A 20,949-nucleotide genomic window follows, 5' to 3' on the forward strand; every position below is an offset into this window, starting at 1 on the left:
ATAATCCCCCCACCAGCGAGGGCCCACGTCAACAGTTTGCAAAATTAAACAGTATTGATGTACATTTTAAGTTGCAATTCAGCTACTGGTATCAGATTTACCGTGACTATGAGCAGGAAGATATATGGAGGTATCTGCAGCATTTACTTTTTGGATGCCCAGAATTTTAAAACACTTTGATTATCCTCCTTTTGTGAGATTGCTTTGGTATTCAAAAACTTACAAGAAACAGTCAGTTCTGTCATGTTTTGTTCACTTATTTCCAAGAGCACTGGCGAAAGCTGAAAAATTAAAACATATCCTGGATTTCTACTGCAGGGTTTTATTTAGCTGCCCATGCTACACAGATTTGCACATGTTTTTCTAACATGCCACAGAGAATCAACATTTTTTGAAATTAAATGTTCTTTGGCGGGTGCACCAAAGTTTTAAATCAGTTACAATGGAGACAATTTAGAAGAAGAAGAAAAAAATTAACTTTCCTATTGCATAATAAGATTTAGTAATCATAAAGGTTGCCATAAATGTTATTTATAGGACTGGTGTGAGTCGCAGGTATTCACTCAAAAAGCAGACAATCTCCCATGAATACCTATTTTAAAAATGTATAAATAAGAAATTATTTGTTGGAGAGTGGCTCACTCCTGATTAATCTCAAGACAGAAGTAAATACAGAAGACCATGAAGCTCCTGGCTACGTAAATAACTTCTGATGATTCATGGGCGGTTTAACATCTGAGATTTCTGTAGCAGAAATCTTCCAACAAGAACTAATTTAATAACAAATGTTGTGGATAGATTGCTCTCATTTGAGAGCAAAATGCTTTTAAAGCTATTATCTTACAATCTTTATTTTACATTTAAATTTCAGAATTTAAATCCTGTATTTGTGTTCTGCTTGCAAACACATTCATGCAAAAATTCTAAGAGAAGTCTAGAAGTCAAAAAGGCATTTCAGCTATAATTCACATTGGGAAGAACAGGGAAGAGCTTAAAAATACCCATATGCATTGCCAAAAATACTCAGATGGGTTCTCAGCTAAAGAAGGAGGCAATGCCATTCAAATGACAAGTTTTCTTTAAAGCTTGGAGATAACAGACCATCATCTATCTTCAGATGTGGTGACTAGAGAAATCTTTCATTCAATGCGCCTCATATTTTATGAAATCATTTTAGATGGACTTGTACCCAAAGGCTTTCAAGATCAGCTGAGTGGGTTTTCTGCACACATAAGCAGACTTAGGGCATACGAAAAATGGATACCAGTGTACTTTCATCAGAGTAGGAGCCAATAAACTCATTCAGAGTTTAAGAGATGGAAGGCCATTTTCTTTCTCTGTTCCTGATGGGAGCTCTACACAGTAAGCAGAGGTTCTAGGGGTCTGCTCTATGATCTGTATTACATCTATTAATGAGAAAACAACAAAAAGTGTGTTCATATTATTGTATAGGTGACCCCCCCTCACACAGCATTACCTGCAGAACTGAGTTTTGCAGATCTGGGCTTGCCAGAAACGTTAAAGTTGACCCTATCCATAGAAATATGATTCACTGAGCCAAGGAGAGAGCGGGCATAAGAATTTATTTCTGAAATTATCTAACAAAATAGGCATAAATACTTTTGAACACATAAAATATATTGGAAATGTTATAACGCAAAGAACAATTACAGACTGCTAAATATAGGTGCAAACTTTTCTAATAACCAAGCTCCAACTCAAAGAACATTTAGATGCATTTCATGTAATTATGAAATATATATATATATGGCTTCAAAAATAATTAAACAAACTGAAGGAACAAAAATCAGTCAAAGGCTGTTAAATTCAGAAGGCAACCTCTCTGGCTGTCCTTCAGCCAAACTGCTGGTGGAGTTTTCCAGGGCAGTATTACTAAGCACGTGCCCTGCACAAAGACTATTCCCATAATCACTGTCAGAGACAGGCCAGTGGGCTAGGTAAACATTTTTTCACAAGAGTGGATCTGAATAAAACTTTAAATTCACTTCTGCAGTTGTCAATCCATGCTTGGCTTTTCCATACTTAAGAAGTAATGTGGTACTGCCATCAACTGGAGAAATGTACTGAAAAGGGTTTTTTTTTGAGTAGACACTATGTTGTGCCACTGTGTACCTGAACCTCTGTCAGCTTGGGTGCGATCAGTGTCTATACCTGGAAATTCAGAGGTCTTTTTGTCCAGAAACATAAAGGTTGCTTATGTGGTTTGCGTGTATAAGAACAAAAACATCCAAGCTGCTTCCTTTCTGAATTAAGTCTGAATCTTCCCTCATGTATTTCTAACCTGGTAGGCAAACCCTTACCTTTTTTTTTTTCCATGTAATTTTTAGGACTATCAGGAAGCTTCTAATTTGGAGCAGTTTGTGACCCGCTTTCTTTTGAAGGAAACACTGAACCAGCTTCAGTCCCTCCAGAGCTCCCTGGAGTGTGCCATGGAAACCATGGAGGAGCAGACTCACCAGGAGAGGTGAGCAAACCTTCTGTCCAGCTGCTGTGAAGGGGGTGAGGAATGGGATCATTGGATGGTGAATTTGATTTATGGTAAAGAAAATGAGAAAGAGGTGTGGCACTGTTAAGACAAATACCATCTTCCCCATTTTCTGAGGAGACAATGGAAAAGCCAGGCAAACTCAGCACTTTAACTACAGCAATTCTGGAGAAAATGAGTTAGTTCCTAGTGCAGATGCCCCAGTCCCTACGTAAAATCATCTTCAATTATATTTAACTTAACTCAGGGGCAAACTGAATCAAAGTCGGATTAAGACACTCCTAAACTGATTTAAGGGTGCTCACAGTGGGAACTGCCACAATTTGGCTTACTGTGAAGGGATTTTATGCTGCAGAAAATACCACCCTAAAACATCTCCTTAATGTGGTGTGTGAGCTTTTGGTGAGCCTTCATTCCATGCTTCAGGAGACCAGATAGCTTTCCAAAGCAGTGACCTGGGAATTATTTACTGAACTGTTTAGACTACTGTCTAATATTCTTTGCAACCACCCATCCAACTAACTGTTCAAAACTAACCATAGTCCGGGTCCTTCATTGCTCTCCATCTGGATGATGAAGAACCACGTAGAGACAGCCTTTGGTCCTCACATAAACTCTCAAGCTTCAATGACTCTGTCATCTCTGGATCCGCTATGTTTCAATACTGGTCCCAGAAATGTGTCTGTCCTCTATCCAATATTCGCTAATTCTCATCGGTTTTCCTTCCTTATTAACAGATACATGGTGCTGTTTATCTTTTCAATCTTTAAGCTGAAAAGGTCAAAGTTTAAAGTTTGTATCTCACTTTTAGCTGTTCTTCTGGCCCCAGTTACACTGCGGAGATGCTACATAACTCCTGTGAATGAATAAATGGTGTGAATGTTTACTTAGGTCAGGTCAGAACCACATCACGGGCAGACACTGACCTCGAGCTTTATCTCCCTAAAAGATAGGTTTACAGCAGCTTAAACCTCCTTTTTTTTATTTTACTTCTCTAATGACTAGCAACCTAAACACAACTAATTAGTAATTAGTGAAAAGTAACCCTAATAGTGAAAATCTGGAAAATAATTCAGTAGTCTCAATAGGTATTTCACCTTTTTTAATTCAAAAGGGAACATACAAGCACATTTTTTGAGAACAGAGAGGAGAGCTCTCCCACATCACAGAATCACAGAATCACAGAATGTTAGGGATTGGAAGGGACCTCGAAAGATCATCTAGTCCAATCCCCCTGCCAGAGCAGGATTACCTAGATCATATCACACAGGAATGCGTCCAGGCGGGTTTTGAATGTCTCCAGAGAAGGAGACTCCACAACCTCTCTGGGCAGCCTGTTCCAGTGTTCGGTCACCCTCACCGTAAAGAAGTTTTTCCTCATATTTAAGTGGAACATCCTCTGTTCCAGCTTGCACCCGTTGCCCCCTGTCCTGTCAAGGGATGTCACTGTGAAGAGCCTGGCTCCATCCTCATGACACTTGCCCTTTACATATTTATAAACATTAATGAGGTCACCCCTCAGTCTCCTCTTCTCCAAGCTAAAGAGACCCAGCTCCCTCAGCCTCTCCTCATAAGGGAGATGTTCCACTCCCTTAATCATCTTCGTGGCTCTGCGCTGCACTCTCTCTAGCAGTTCCCTGTCCTTCGTGAACTGAGGGGCCCAGAACTGGACACAATATTCCAGATGCGGCCTCACCAGGGCAGAGTAGAGGGGGAGGAGAACCTCTCTTGACCTGCTAACCACACCCCTTCTAATCCACCCCAGGATGCCATTGGCCTTCTTGGCCACAAGGGCACACTGCTGGCTCATGGTCATCCTGTTGTCCACTAGGACCCCCAGGTCCCTTTCCCCTACGCTGCTCTCCAACAGGTCTGTCCCCAACTTGTACTCATACATGGGGTTGTTCTTCCCAGATGCAGGACTCTACACTTGCCCTTGTTATATTTCATTAAATTTCTACCCGCCCAACTCTTCAGCCTGTCTAGGTCTCTCTGAATGGCTGCGCAGCCTTCCGGTGTGTCAGCCACTCCTCCCAGTTTGGTGTCATCAGCGAACTTGCTGACAGTGCACTCTATTCCCTCATCCAAGTCATTAATGAATATATTGAATAGAACTGGTCCCAGTACCGACCCTTGAGGGACTCCGCTAGACACAGGCCTCCAACTGGACTCTGTCCCATTGACCACCACTCTCTGGCTTCTTTCCTTCAGCCAGTTCACAATCCACCTCACTACCTGATCATCCAGACCACACTTCCTCAGTTTAGCTGCGAGGATGCTGTGGGAGACCGTGTCAAACGCTTTACTGAAATCGAGATAGACCACATCCACAGCTTTACCATCATCTATCCACCGGCTTATGTCCTCATAAAAGGCTATCAAGTTGGTTAAGCATGACTTCCCCTTGGTGAAGCCATGTTGAGTGCCCCTAATGATCCCCCTATCCTTGATGTGCCTAGAGACAGCACCAAGGACAAGTTGCTCCATCACCTTTCCGGGGATGGAGGTGAGGCTGACCGGTCTATAGTTCCCCGGGTCCTCCTTCTTGCCCTTTTTGAAGACTGGAGTGACATTTGCTTTCCTCCAGTCCTCAGGCACCTCTCACATGTTTTACCTTATGAAGTCTCCTGTGTTTCTGTGCAGACAAGATCCAACAAAACCAGAAGTGCTCTCAATTCAATGGCCAGGAAAACCCTCGACTCGAAGGCGTCAGAGGAACAACAGCCTGTTGCCAAATAGCCCTCATTTTAGCACAGGTACGGTATTTTACATTTTAAAGATATTTAAAACACATGCATACACACACATATACAGAAAAATATGCATGTGTCTTCCTCTCAAAAATTTAATTTAGTCATGGTAACTAAGATACTTTACTGACCGAAATCAATCTTCAATTTAATATAGAAGGTATTAGCTCAAACTGTATGGAAAATAAACATGTACCCATAGATCTGAACCAATAAAAAATAAATATATAATTATGGGCCAAACTGTGATAGCATTTTGGGGCTGCGGGTCGATTCAACATTTCTTAGGTAATATTTGTGGGCTGCAGATAAGAATGAAAAGGTGAAGGCTATAACTTATACAGAACCAAGTTCTCTGTCATGACTTGCATCCCAGTTGAGGGGAACAAACAAGAAACAGAAAGGGAAAATACAAAACCAGAAAGATAAAGATTTCATTTAAGATGATATTAAAAAACTCTGAAACAGCATTTCTGCTTTGGAAAACATGGGAGCGTACTTTGGTAAATGGGATTCTTTGGAAGCAGTGACATTAAGCATGAGGCTGCCATGAAGCCATCTCCAGGCTTAGTGTTGCCTCCCAGAATCGAGGCATGAAGATGACTGAGACACCAAAGTGTGTAATGGGTCAAGCCCACTTCTTGACCAGTCACGCAGCTCTCACTGCTTGCAGCCATGTGCTTACCTCTTCTTTTTTAAGGCTCTTTTGAAGACCCTTCTGTCACTCATGTTCATGACTCACCTTCTACCAGTCACCAAATGATGCTGTTCATTCAGCACAATGATGCAGGACGATGTTTGGTCCCTTGATGCGAGTTGCTGGTGTTCATAACAAGGAAGGTCACATAACCTTGTCGCTGCACTCTTAATTCACACAGTTCAGAAGGAACCCAAACATATGCAAGCTGCATCAAATCCACTTACTGTATTAATGTAACTTTAAAGAGCTAACATCTTTCTCCACAGCTATTCTAAGAGCTGTCTAACTGTCTACTTTCCTAGACAAGATTAGTGTTTGTCTTGGCACTTGGTCCTCCTCCTCACTGCCTGCTGCACAGTAACACTGTAGGTGTGTATATGCACTCAACACTCAAGGCAGCATGTCTTTAGCCTTTGTACTTGTTCAGGTAAAGCCACACTCTGCCTCCTCTACCAACCTCTACCCACATGTGTGATAGGTAGAAGAGGCAGAGTGTGGCTTTATCTGAACAAGTACAAAGGCTAAAGACGACGTACCACAGTATGTCCCCAGCATTAGGATTTCTTTGGTCAAAACATAGTCAAAGTGCCACAAGAACTCTTAGCTGGAAAATGAACAGGTTAATGAATGCACATATCAAGACCATGTGTTGAAAAATCTTCAGTTTCTGATAAACAACCTTTGTCTATCCTTAGAGCAATCACTTATGTACACATTCACACTGCGGGTGATGCCAGGAACTGCTCTCATAATGCACATATCTGTTTCATTGAGTATTATCCTTTCCATCTGATAGACAATTTCCTGGAGACTTTAGCAAAGCAAAATTTTCCAGAGACTTCAGAGAGGCTCAGAGATGCTTGTGCCTTTGTAGAACAACATTTTCTGGCTTCACCTTTGCTATATGACATCAGGTCATTATACAGTCACAAGTATGACTGCAGTAGAGATGGAGAGCTAGGAAGTCTCCTGACAGAGTCATGTCCTCTCCGTATAAAGAGACAAGACACAATTAACATCCAGTGTCTTTATACTTTCCTCTGCTGCTGAGTCTATGACTTGGGAGAAAAATAAACATAGGAAAGTTATTATGGCCAGGTTGGATGGGGCTTTGAGCAACCTGGTCTAGTGGAAAGGTGTCCCTGCCTGTGGCAGGGGAGTTGAAACTAGATGATCTTTAAGGTCCCTTCCAACCGAACCCATTCTGTGATTCTATTATTCTATGATTATCACGAAACATAATCAATCCTGAGTTGGTCAAAACTTGCATTCACCATAGGCATAAATTACACATCTCAAAACCAAAATCTCATTCTAGAAAAATCTAGTGTAGGAAGGATCACTCCTATTAATCGTATTGCTGCAATTCATCAAGCACCTAGGAATGCTGTTTGGTTGGAAAGGTAAAGAAGGATCATTAGCTGCAAGGGACTCCAGTTAAATCAGCTATAGAGTCCACTGCAAGATTATATCCATAATTAGTGGATGAACACATGAAAACCCCTAAGACAACATATTGCAGATGACTGTAACAAAGCTGAAAACCCCTCAGAGTGTAAGTATAAAAACAGCTGTTGCAGCTAAATGAACTTTTTCTGAATGAAGAAAAATCCCCTTATTCCCAATGCATACAAGACATTCTACAATTATGGTAGGAGGTTCCTTCAGGAATCCCTCAAGATCAGGCTTCCTCAACATGCCACGCCAGAAACCTAGATCATTTAGCTGCACGTGTACACCCAATTAGTTCTTTTCTGCTATTCATAAGAAGGTATTTTTTCATTGGGAATAAACATATATACTCTTAACCGTTGAATAATCCTAGAATCCTGCTGGAAGCACCGTGTCGGGACCCTAAGAACAGCAACAGGCCAACCACGGCAATGTCCTTGCAGTCAGGGCCTGCTATCTCTCTGCAGGAGGAAGAAAGATCCTATCGCCTAAACTGTATTGGCCATGCCAGGATATTTAAGACAGTCTTGACTGCATTTCTTTCACCTTCACCAGTGCTGTCAGCGGAAAGAGGAACTGCAGAAAGGGCACAGCACATGGTCCCTTCATGGGATGTATTTGAAAGGAATCCCAGAGACAGGCTTGCTATGCAGTAGAAGAGCTGACTCGTACTCTTACAGAAACTTTCATGTAAAGAAGATTAAGAAATCGCAAACTAAGAATAATACTAAGACAGAGAAAGCTTTAACACACACCCCCAAGTTGATTTTGCATTTTGAGCAGAAGGTGCTCAGGTTATGAGCAGGTTCCATCTGCAGAGGAGAGCATTCCTTCCTTCAGGTATCAGCATGATTTCAAAAGCACTGGCATTAATCTAGAATGTAGTTTTCATTCTGCATTGAATTTCTATTCTATCTTAAAAAGAAAAAAAATAATTCATATAGTCAAAATCATGTTTCCTTTAGTTACACCTAAATGAACTAGTTGCAGCACAATCTTCAAGAAGAAAAATAAATTGCAAGCTAAGCTAAACTGTTTTATAAAATAAATGAATACACTATGTTCCAGCATTTAGTAGCATTTTATGAATGTTCATTGTTTATATTTTCCAAAGGTTGGACTGAGGAAGACAGCCAGTGGATGACCCAGATAAACAGACTCCAAAAGCTGATTGACAGGCTGGAAAAGAAGGTGTGTGTTTCCTGTTTGTTCTCTCATTTTCAGGAAAGCAATCCTTAAACTACAAATGCTTTCTATGTCCCAGTCACAGTCCTTCCAATCAATAATGAGTGAAAATTCAACATCACCTAAGAGAGCTAACACTCATTAACTGCCTGCATATTCTTTTCACCTTCTTCTTTCCTATTTCATGAGAGCATGACATGGTTTTCCCAAGCTCCCCTTTCCCCTTCCCATCACCACAGATCCAAATTTCATAAAGATCAGAAAAGTCACATTATTCTATAACTGGACAATATTACTCTATTTAGTTATGCTTGTTTTGGGGAACACGGGACAGGCTTCTCTTTTTAGGATCTGTTTTTTTTTCTCTTCCTCTCCAAACTTTCCCACTAAAGCTTGACAAAGTTTTGTTTCCTCCTTTCCCATCAGAGAATACTAATTTATAAAGATTAAAACACTTTCCTGATAAGTACAGTTCAACCAAAAGCTGATGCAAATCCCACCATCCTGCCTGGGAGCTGTGGGAGCCACCCCAGCTCCAGGACTGCACCAACCCACAGAGCCCTGAGACTGCCTGCGGTTCCCACGCCAAAGCAGAGCCCTCAGGAGTCTGACAAATCACCCATCTGACCCACGATACCAAGCCTTCCCAGGGCTTGTAAAAACTGGAGTAACATCTGTCTATACAGAAAATATCTATTATTTCTTTTGTTTTCAATTAGATTTGTTGCTACCCTAGGTTTTAAAAGTTGGTTTATGTCTGTGTCTCGTGACGTCTTTTTTTTTGGAGAAGAAAGAACAGCTGAAGAAAAAGTAAGATATAAATTCCTTTGTTGTTCTCTACACAAAGTGCCCTTATTGAAGGACAGGCAGACAATTTCAGATAGGTGCTGAGGGAGTGGCTGAATTCAGCAGATTTTGGGACCCAGGGGATTTTTTGTCCTGGTTAACCAGAAGCAAGGTTTTTGGCTGAAGTGCTCTCAGACCCAGGAGTTGCACCAGTCCCAGTGTGGATAATGCTGCACCTCCCTGAAGGACAGTGTTCACCAGCGGAGAGGCTGTGCATGTACTCCAAAGACATTGAGCCACACACACTGGCACGGGTGCCTTCACCAGCACCCACAAACAGACAGGCAGCACTCACAGAAACATGAACATGCAGCAGCCTGATCCTGTTCCTTTTTTCCACCTGATCAGGATGGACATTCTGCCATGAATGTTATCATGGGCTTCAAGTCCATCTAGTATTTGTGGCTGGACCCGTGCCACTTACGTCGGCATCAGCTCAGTCCTTGGGTCCTGGCAGACAAGAGTCTGCTCCTACTCACCCACTAGTCCAACTTGAGTTCAGTAGCAAATTATATACCTAGAAAATAGTTAAGTGAGGGATTTAACAAGAAGACAGAATACAGTGGTGATTCGGCACAGGGCTCAGCAAGACCAGCATGCTGACCTTTCTCTGCCATTGCTCCCTCCCAAATGAACAAACTGCCCTAATTTCTTTTCCCCTTTGGTCCCTTTGGTCCCAGTTTGGGACCAAAATTTGTTATTTCTGTTATCTCAGCCTGATTACTGATTTGCTGCGTTACTGATAGTCACCCCTGGCACTGCTGGCCTTGCAAGACTCTGCTCCTGAAAAGGAGCCCAGTACTCCCTTTGGTTATCCCTGAGGTCTGACAGTTTTTCACATCACTTCTTCTTAATCAGCTGTAAAATTTGGCCATTCCTTGTGGCACTGCCTGTAACTTCTGTCAGCCTCTCACTCTGTTCCTTGCTATGCTCAGCACCTCCTCATGGTCTGCTCAGTCCATTAAGCCTCTGGCCAGGGCATACTCATCTGCCTGCACACAACAGCTTGTTCCCAGAGTCATGTCTGCAGGAGAAAAGCAATTACACAGCAGCTGCCACATTAATGACATTTTAGTAGCAACTTGATTTTTTCTGAATAGCTATAAATTGGCCTTTGAAATGTCAAAGTCCGTCATGAAATGTAACTCTTGCTTTTGGTCCAGCTTTACTCCCAGCTCTGCTGTGGAAGCAGCAGCTTGCTGGCCTGCCACAGTGACCTCCTGACATGGACTGATGCCATCTAAGGCAACTTAACATTTAGAAGAATGTTACTGAAAAAAGCAACCTGGCATACAGCAATAATGCAATGCAAACGTTACAGAAAGCAGCCAACCATTTTGTAGTAAATAAACTTACAACAAGGATGTTATAAAATGATCAAATCTGCTACAGATAAATGACAGAGAACCTCAGTTTGAAAAGGAGCTCAGTGCTAAAGGGAAAGAGTGGCAGGGCATAGATCTTCTATAATTATCTCCTTGTCAATATAAAACTTGATGAATAAAACATAGCAATTAAACAAACTTACTTTTGCCAATAGACAGACTATATCCACCTTTGCCTAACTTTGCATCTGCTTGACTTTGTATCTCACGGCCAGGTCTACATGGGAGAGAAGTTCACCATTCCTGCAGCTTCTCCAGGACCATCTTCTTTGATTGTTCTTCTCTTGGCACTTCTTTCCGGCCTGTGTGAACTAAAAACCCCAATTTACTAGGCATGCAACTTAGAAATCGTAAAACTTCTGGTTCTGTAAAGTATCCTAATGCATATTAAAAAGACTGAGAATTCTTTTGTATTAATGACATTTCCTCTTGTCCTCATTTTAATAGATCATACACTTCATTACAGTAGGAGGAGCTCCCTGTGATCCATGTTTAAACAGTATTAGCAAAGCAGTGTCTGGGTCATGACTGGGACAGGCACGTTTTGCAAAAAGGATGTCAGTGCCCCTTAGCAGTAGGAGACTGTCAGCCCACCTACTCTGTTCCAAAGCAAAGTCAAGAAAAGGCAAAGTCAAGGAAAAGCAAAGCTAATCACTTGAATGACCACTGACTTCAGACTGAAATGAATTAGACAGAAACATCAAGTGGTGACCAAGTGCTTGGTCACCGCTTCCCACCTGGGATGAGGCCGTTACATATGCCATCTCTCAGCAGTAACTTTATAATTTTTAGCCCAGATGATGTTCCAGGTTAACCCACCACATCCAACCAAGTGATACGTTTCAGCTGTCTTTCAGCAGCTACTAAATCTCTTCCTTTTTACTTTGCCCCGAAGCAGATTAGAAGGATCACACAATCACACTAAGAGGCAATTTCAGAAGCTACTGCTTCTCAGCTGAGGTAAGGCAGGGCTGAGGAGGCATTGTAAAGCCTCACCTCTGAGCTGCGGTCTGTGTCAGTTTTCATTTCCAGGCTGCATGATAACCGTCTGGCAGGAGCTCTCATCTCTGCATTGGGCTACTTCACTCATGCTCAGTGTCGAGCCAGTCGATGCCTGAGAGCTCTTTCCACATGGATGAGGGCTATGTGCCAGTGCTCGCATGCTCCGAGGTCACAGCAAGCTGTGTAGACTTACCTCATCTGTGTAGTCATGCCGTGTCCAATCACATAGTATTACTGAAGAACTTGTATAGATTATTTTGAGGGGGCCAGCAAGTTATCTATCAGTGGTTCCTGGAAAACTACCAGGTGAATGGTTGATTTAGTGTTGTCTAACTCTTCTGCTGTCTTCTGTCAAAGGTGAATTTAACCATGAATCAGTCTCATAAGTAGTCTTTTTTTTTCTCAAGTTCTAAAGTTATATATACTGGAAAAAATAGAATTCCTTTCTTGCTACCTTAAGAGAAAGTTTGCAGTACAACTTGAGTCATTCCTTTTCTCTTTTTCTGTACGTTTCCCTAGGAAAAAATTGCACTGAAAGTATAGAAGAACCACAGGAATATGCATTTTTCCCTCAGGGTTTTTATCTGAAGTGTCTGCGCTGACAAATGAGCTACTAAAGCTGGGTGGCTTCCCCACACACACACACATTTCATACCTTTCCATGCACATTCCGCAGGAGAGGCACAGCTACACAGCAGTTACTGTGTGACTGCTACTTCACTCCCACCTTGCTCTGTCACCTGCTGCTGGTGGAGGTCCCCTGTTCACTTGAATTCTACCTGCACACCTCTTATTGGCTTTTCAGCGAGTGCAATACCTGTGCTGGTGAAATGCCTGCTACCTGAGGGTAATCAATCCTCACCCAGCTGCAAGTAGAAGAAATTTTTTAATATTAGTTACACAAGAACTGGTTGCAATGAGAAGCGAAGCACCACTAACCAAGAGTACATTTTGATCCAGCTGCTTATTGCAAATCGATCTGCTTTTTTTCAGGCATATGGATATTTTTCAGAATACCCATATGGCACTGGGTTAGAAGGCACTGCATGTGCCTAGCATGTAAAGGATAATTTTGTGTGCATTACTAGATGGCGTTTGCATGAGTCACCGATTCACGAAGCATGCATCCAGTTCACGTGCCAAGCAAGCATACTGCTGCCTCACGGATGCATGTTTGCTGCTGCCCAGCCTGTCCTCAGAAGCAAGTGCAGCAGTTCAGAAACCTGACTTGAACAACATGCACATCTCTTTCAATGCTAGAAAACAGTCCCTTGCAACCGTAAACACCCACAGAGAAGTTTCTTCTGTGTAAAGTTTTATGATTGCATAACAGTAGCTGATAGCTCCTTTCAAATTACCATCCTCACTCATCGCCATAGTCGACATTACGATTTGAGAAGATACCTGTCCTTTCTCAGTTAAGTCCCGCATACATTTGTGAACAAGCAGATTTGTTACAAATGAAAAATCACCTGCTCAGCACTATAAATAAAACTTTACAGAACAGCCTGGGTTGGATTTAACCACTGAAGCGCACAAGATTCTGCAAACAATGCTTGTATTTGACTTACAGCTAATAAAGTAGGGATTTAATTATAACTTCTGGAGATAAAACACAATCTAGCTATTGGAATAGTTGTTAAAAAGGTAAGAGCAGAATACAGCTGTAGTATTGCCTCTTACATTTCTATTTTCTTTTCAATTGCCTCAAAGGACCTAAAGCTTGAGCCATTTGAAGAGGAAGTTTTGGAAGAAAATACAAGATGTGTAAGTGCTTTTCAAGTTAATGATTTTGACATTTGATTTTGAATGCCAAGTATTGAGACAACAATCTCACCTGATCTCTTTTGTTATAAAATATTTTAAAAAAAACACCATCCTCACTTTTTCAAGTAATAAGAATCCATTTTAGTTAGCAGAATACATTGTGCAAGAGGCAACAACCTAAAACTTAAGAATATGTGGGCAAAACTTTTATATTAATTTTTGCATCGTTTTCAAAGGATACAGTGAGCCAAAACCTCAACTCACATAAGGAGGAAAAGGTGTCTGTCGTGGTTTGACCCGGCAGGCAGCTAAATACCATGCAGCCGCTCGCTCACTCTCCCCCGGCCTCCAGGGAATGGGGGAGAGAATCAGAAAAGTAATGGTAAAGGGACTCGTGGGTTGAGATAAAAAAAAATCCATCATTGAAATAAAATACAATAGTAATAATGATAATATTACTGATAATATTTTTGGACTCGATGATCCCTGAGGTCTCTTCCAACCTGGTTGATTCTGTGATTCTGTGATAATAATGTTAATAGAATATACGAACAAATGACGCACAGTGCAACTGCTCACCACCCACTGACCAGTGCCCAGCCTGTCCCTTGCTAGCGATCCCTGAGGAGAGAAACCCCGAAACCGCAATCCCGGAGAAGAGAGAAACCACTTCCTGGCCAACCCTCATCTATGTACTGAGCATGATGTTGCATGATATGGAATATTCCATTGGCCAGTTTGGAACTGTCGTTCTGGCCGTGCTCCCTCCCAGCTTCTTGTTCTGTCAACATCCCTTGACAGGACAAGGGGCAATGGGTGCAAGCTGGAACACAGGAGGTTCCGCATAAATATGAGGAAAAACTTCTTTACGGTGAGGGCGACCGAACACTGGAACAGGCTGCCCAGAGAGGTTGTGGAGTCTCCTTCTCTGGAGACATTCAAAACCCGCCTGGACGCATTCCTGTGTGATATGGTCTAGGTAATCCTGCTCCGGCAGGGGGATTGGACTAGATGACCTTTCGAGGTCCCTTCCAATCCCTAACATTCTGTGATTCTGTGATTCTTGTGCACCTGCACACTAGCAAAGCATGGGAAGCTGAAAAGTCCTTGATTTCTTGGCAACAACTAAAAACACCAGTATATTATCAACGTTCTTCTCATACCAAAATCCCATGCTAAATCCAAAACACAATGCTACTGTAGTTACTAAGAAGAAAATCAGCCTTATCCCAGCTGAAAACACGACAGTATCATTAATAAGATTTACCAAATTTGGCAGCAGTGTTTATGGGGTGGTAGCTTCTCTGCTCCCGATCACCTAATGCTGCACGCATGCCTTAAATCATAGTTGTACAGCCTTCCTCCCTCCCTCCTTCCCAAAACCGCTATAGGAAACCTTATTAAGAAAGATGGGAGAGCATCCAGTGCTAAGCAATAATTCGTATTACAACTTACAAACCTAAAATCATGGCCAGAAATAAACTTACTGTTAAGTAAGTTTATGTCCCAAAATTGAGCTCAATTTTTCAAATACACTAGCATTCCTAAATTCAGGGCTTTGAACCTAACAAAATGCAAATCAAATACACATGAAAAAATAACCAAAATAGATGTTCTATCAAATTCCTTATTTCATCACAGGAGCTGGATTAGATTTTTTTCTTTTTTTTAAATTAGATTATACAATATTTCTAGACAGGCTGCTTATGACTGAGGGATAATCCATGAGATAACAGTATCAATAATCAAGGTAGAAATGAGTCAAACACCTGTACAAGAGATTAAGGTGTATTAATTAAGAAGCACATGGTGTTTCTTTAAATATTGTATTACTAAAGTTGAAAAGCATCAATGGATGAATCAATATCTAAACAACTTACATTAGCTAAATGATAATCATAATAATTCAGGATAAACAGGTCTTCTGTACTGGCAAGTGTTTCCATAGACCTGTTTATAAAGATTATTCATTTTTTCCAGAAAGGTGGAGGGAAAAAACCCCTCTCTATTGATCCTTTAACATGGGCTACCTTAGGCATCGCATTCAGGTATGAGTCAGAGCTCTAAAAGGTAAAAGACTACGAGAGCACCTCAATCAAATGTAACACTGCATCCAGTGCAGACTGTGGGAATATGCTCTTATCTCAAACCTCGCACCTGCTTGCATCAAGATTCATCCAAGGAAAGATGCTGACTTTATTACTGAACATTTTAAAGATCAAAATTTGCTTCGTGCTCTTACAAAAAGACCCTCTTATCCCGGCTTCAGACAACTCTTTCTTTCTCTAAGGTGGACACTCATTTTGTGTGTTTCCATTCTATGCCTCAGCCTGCCTAGACCTAAAAGCCACACTCAAACATTTCTACTTCTCCACTCCAGAGCGCTACAACAGGGACTGCAAACTTCGAAGGAACTTTTGTGGGTTTTCTTCAATGATTGTGTTTTTTATTGTTTTATGGTAGACTTTTCTGAGTTTAAAGTACAAGGAATTCAGAAGGTGATACAGCAATAATGTTGTCATGTTTTTGTATCAGCACATAATGATTGTTCAACGCCAAATGTCTGTGATAGAAGAAGAAACTGAGGAATTCCGCCTTGCTCTGAAGCAATATGTGAAATCTGCTTCTACTCAGGGTGGCTGCTTGCAGTAAGTATAATGTTATTCTCCTTGGGCTGAAGGAAGGAATGTAGTCTGGACAGGTTAGATAGATGGGCTGAGACCAACGGCATGAGGTTCAACAAGAACAAGTGCCGGGTCTTACAGTTCAGCCACAACAACCCCATGCAGCTCTACAGGCTGGGGGAAGAGTGGTTAGAAAGCGGCCCGGTGGAAAGAGACCTGGGGGTGCTGATCGACAGCCGGCTAAACATGAGCCAGCAGTGTGCCCAGGTGGCCAAGAAGGCCAATGGCATCCTGGCCTCTATTAGGAATAGTGTAGCCAGCCGGTCTAGGGAAGTGATCGTCCCTCTCTACTCGGTGCTGGTGAGGCCGCATCTTGAGTACTGTGTCCAGTTCTGGGCCCCGCACTTCAAGAAAGATGTTGAGGTGTTGGAGTGAGTCCAGAGGAGGGTGACCAAGCTGGTGAAGGGTCTGGAGGGTCTGACCTACGAGGAACGGCTGAGGGAGCTGGGGCTGTTTAGCCTGGAGAAGAGGAGGCTCAGAGGTGACCTTAGTGCAGTCTACAACTACCTGAAGGGAGGTTGCAGTGAAGTGGGAGTCGGCCTCTTCTCCCTGGCAACTAGCGATAGGACAAGAGGACACAGCCTCAAGCTTCTCCAGGGGAGGTTCAGGTTGGACATCAGGAAGAATTTCTTTTCAGAAAGGGTTATTAGACATTGGAATGGGCTGCCCAGGGAGGTGGTGGAGTCACCATCTCTGGATGTGTTTAAGAAAAGACTGGACATGGCACTTAGTGCCATGGTCTAGTTGACAGAGTGGTGTAAGGGCAACAGTTGGACTCGATGATCCCAGAGGTCTCTTCCAACCTGATTGATTCTGTGATTCTGTGTAGTCTAATTTCATCCTTCATTTGTGCTCACCTGGCAAGTGAGCAACTAATCAACTTGTTTGCCCATTCTCTGCTTGGAAGCTTTCAAAATCTTCCCTTTAGGCCATCATTTTAAAATTTTTATTCATAATAAAGAATGAGAAAAATTAAAAAGACAAATTTTGAATGAAACAGTGTGTATTTCTGCTTTGCTCCTTTTAGAATTAAATAAAACATTAGAACAGGGTTAAGAATAAATTTTAGTACTCACCACTGTACTGAATTTCTTAATTTAACATACTTGAGAAAGCTACTACAGTACACACTACAGACCATTATGAAATAAATACTTTTATAATGTGTACACAATACAGGATCTTCCCTTATATTCAAAGGCTTCAAAGGCTGCCTATCACACCCCTAATTTATGAGCCTTGTTGCTATGAGATAGTCATACTTACGATCATATAAGTAGTGTTCACACAGGCCAGAAAGAGTAAGTTAAGCTGGAAGAAGATGAGAGTGACCTTTTTGCAGTGGTCCACTTGTAAAGACAGACTGATGAAAATAAAATTGTCTTGTGGGCTGAGAGCTGGAAAAAACAAAGAGAAGCCACCCGGCCCCTTGCCAAAAACGAACATCCAGCAGAACGCTGCAGTGACTACAAACGGGTCAGGGAGAGAGCTTACATGACTTCAGAATGCAATTTAACAAATGATGGCAAAAAGTTACTTTCCCAAGTTTCCAGGCATTTGGTCGGTCTGTAATGCCACCTACCGGTTGTTTCTCACTGTAGCGGTTTACAACTTTGTTTTTTTCAAGTTCTTGGTATTTTTGCTATTTTACAATGTACTTTCACATACAGCAGGAGAAACCCAATAAATCATATGACATTGCTTATTATAGCATGAAATACAATCTGAGACCAGTTTTCAAGCACATCCGTAGTAACATAGCAATCTCACACTTGGGCACTCGGAGAAATACCCATGTATACTTTTTGTGCTATACGTCTAGACATCAATTTGAGTACCCAAATGCATAAGTACCCTACATGCTATAAAGCTTTTATGCTCAGGATAATAAGAGGGATGATTCTGTGTAGAGGATCAGCATGTGTAGAGGATTCTGTGTAGAGGATCAGCATAGAGTCATTTCTCACTCATGATAAATTGTTAGCTGAATAGCATAAGAACAAGTAAAGAGTACCCAAAGGTATTATTTAAAAAGTCTATCTATCTGCAGCAGATGTCAGTCTATCTGTCTTTAGACTCCATTAATATTTGCTTTCAAAGCACGTAAACTCTATGCAACTTTGATGCACCTCTCATACAAAAGGATGACTTCTCACAGTGTAATTCTTCAATTAAACAGCACAAGTTACTCTATAAATGTATTTGAGCTGTTCTCTGTGTGCCACATGCTATACTAGCTGATTTTTCCTGAACCACAGTTGTTTAATTTTCTGTATTACTGATAAGCACTTCTTTAGATAAGTGACACTGTTGGAGCAATATAAAAAATGAGTTTCATAAATAAGAGTCCATCATAAGTGTAGTAATATAAAATATTAATAAATAGCCATGAAAATACTCCAAGAGTTTTAAAAAAAAAAAAGCTCAGATAATTTGCAGTATGTTTCCCAAAAATAATTTGTTAAATTTATTTTCTGGGTTGCTTTTTGATTTTGTGTTGCTTTTTTCCCAAAAGTCACTGCATTTGATTCCTACTCATAAGCAATTTGGAATCAGATGTGTATGTCCTATAACTTTGTCATGTTTGATTAAATTAGTTCTATCCTACAATTCTTAGTGTTTCCGTAGAGAAGCTTCCAAGTGATTCCCGCTTCATTGTTTATGAGTTCTGGGAGAACAGCAATGCCTGGAACAGGTAAGTTTCGGGGTTTGGGGATGAGGGTTTTTTTGTAATATAGAAAGTTTTGAAGGTTAGAATGCAATTGTGTAGAAGGACTGAATACAAATTACTGTCAATACTGCTAATCGATCTCTTGCTAATATATCACAATTAATACTTCAGAACAATACTTCACTGCTAAAGACTAACATGTATTGAAATCTATAAATAAAAATGTCAGACAGCTATTTCAAACAGAACACAGAAAGTCTGAAAGTGAATGGAGAAGGGTTTGGCATCAGATGGATGTTAGCTGATCAGAGACAAAAGAACAGGTCAACAGCAATATTACCACAGTTTAATGATAAAGAAAGAACGAACAGGAGGCAATGAGTGAGACAGGAGGTGCGCCATCCAGCAACACACTTAAGCATGCAAGCAGCCACGGGGAATTCTCCCAAAGCTTCCTAAATCCACATCACAAACACCCATCTGAGAGGTACACAGAATGTCTCTTTTGGGCCCAAAACAGAAGTTACAGTGATTAGAAGTCCTACCAACTGAGTTCTAACCTGCAGCAGGCAAATGGCTAAAAAATTGAGACAAAAATGTTTTTCTTAACTACTTCTACTATTTAAAACAACCAAACAAACCCTACAATCCTAAATCTGTATACAGAAACTGTTTTGAAGGAAGACTGAGAAGTCTCCTGAAGCGTACTATCTTTCCTTTTGAACAAAGCCCAGTTCAAAGGAGGTACGTTTACTTTCAGGCAGACGAAAAAAGGCTGGTAACACACGTCAACACATTTGGAACAAGAATTGCTGTACTGTGTTACAACCAAGAGATACACATCACAGTAACAGGCAACCATACAGAAAAAAGTATGTTTAATATAACATAAAAGCACTTCACAGCTTATCTAGTCTCCTCTCCCACTATCATCATTGTCTAAGTTTTGAAGCACAAAATGTGTCTTATAGCATTATATTTAGCGCCTTTAAAAACCTTGTTATACTCTTTTTTTTTACAATTATTTAGCCACCTTCAAATGAATTACAGCAAGACATTACAAAGAAGTAACGTGGACTTCTTGAAAACTCCAGAGCTCATCACAACAATGCTAGTCCCTGGTAAGTATCAAATTTTCACAATATTTTGTTTGTTCCATGTGAAGAGTTCTGCTGTATTAGTCCGTTCCATATGCACTTATTATCCATTGCATAATATCACCCTTAGTGAGATTTTCTTTGGTAAAGTATGGAGGAGAAAGGGACTCCAAATGTTTTCATTTTAAGCACAGAAATGTGAAATGCATCAGCAAGAATAAGACCCGCAATGCTTTATTTTATATAGTACAAAGTTACACTACCTTATACTATTTAAGAAAACATCTAGAATAAACAGTACTATTTGTGATTAGTAAAATAGACCCTGTTTAAGATTTTTCAGGAAAAAAACTGCTTGCTGATGAAGACTTCAACTTAATCATATTTACACTGACTGACACGAGTCTTGATTACTAATAATTTATATTTACTAACCAATTTATTGTACATGCTTCCTACTATGTTAAAACAAACTAATTTTTGAAACAGCAAGGTGTTAATGATTCCAAATTACTATTTCTAATACAAACCAATAAACGTGCAACATCATCTTCCTCAGAGAAGTGATAGTTAAAGAGACAGTGGAGGATGAAGCAAAGCAAGTATCAGTCCAGCATTCACATAGGGAGGACAGGAAAATTTTTATCTTGGGCAACACAAATGTACTACAACGAAACCCTAATTTCCCTTATGTCTGAGTACAGACTGCATTTAAAATGATAAAACCCCACCTAGTAAAAAAAAAAAATTACATAGTCCTATAGCTGGGGTTTCTCCTTAAAGGACACCAGCCAAGACAGTTTCAGACCTCATGAGCCTGATCTGAACACACAATTATATGCCAGGGATTCCTCCAGTATCAGGAGATTGCACTTAATGAACCAAGAATCCCTTCAAATCTTGT

The 20,949-nt window shown here is 40.9% G+C and overlaps 1 protein-coding gene across 1 annotated transcript in view; it reads left to right on the forward strand.

Moving 5' to 3' along the window:
* The window catches only part of NECAB1 (N-terminal EF-hand calcium binding protein 1), a 61,385-nt gene that overhangs the window by 38,338 nt on the left and 2,098 nt on the right, over positions 1–20,949 (forward strand). The window contains exons 5-11 of the mRNA XM_068397214.1: positions 2,349–2,485; positions 5,150–5,262; positions 8,523–8,599; positions 13,540–13,593; positions 16,129–16,241; positions 18,895–18,972; positions 19,978–20,069. Coding sequence (XP_068253315.1) covers positions 2,349–2,485; positions 5,150–5,262; positions 8,523–8,599; positions 13,540–13,593; positions 16,129–16,241; positions 18,895–18,972; positions 19,978–20,069 — 664 coding nt within the window. The remainder of the gene's footprint in view (positions 1–2,348; positions 2,486–5,149; positions 5,263–8,522; positions 8,600–13,539; positions 13,594–16,128; positions 16,242–18,894; positions 18,973–19,977; positions 20,070–20,949) is intronic.

The sequence above is a fragment of the Nyctibius grandis genome, chromosome 3 (genome assembly GCF_013368605.1).
Source record: "Nyctibius grandis isolate bNycGra1 chromosome 3, bNycGra1.pri, whole genome shotgun sequence".
Lineage (NCBI taxonomy): Eukaryota > Metazoa > Chordata > Aves > Nyctibiiformes > Nyctibiidae > Nyctibius > Nyctibius grandis.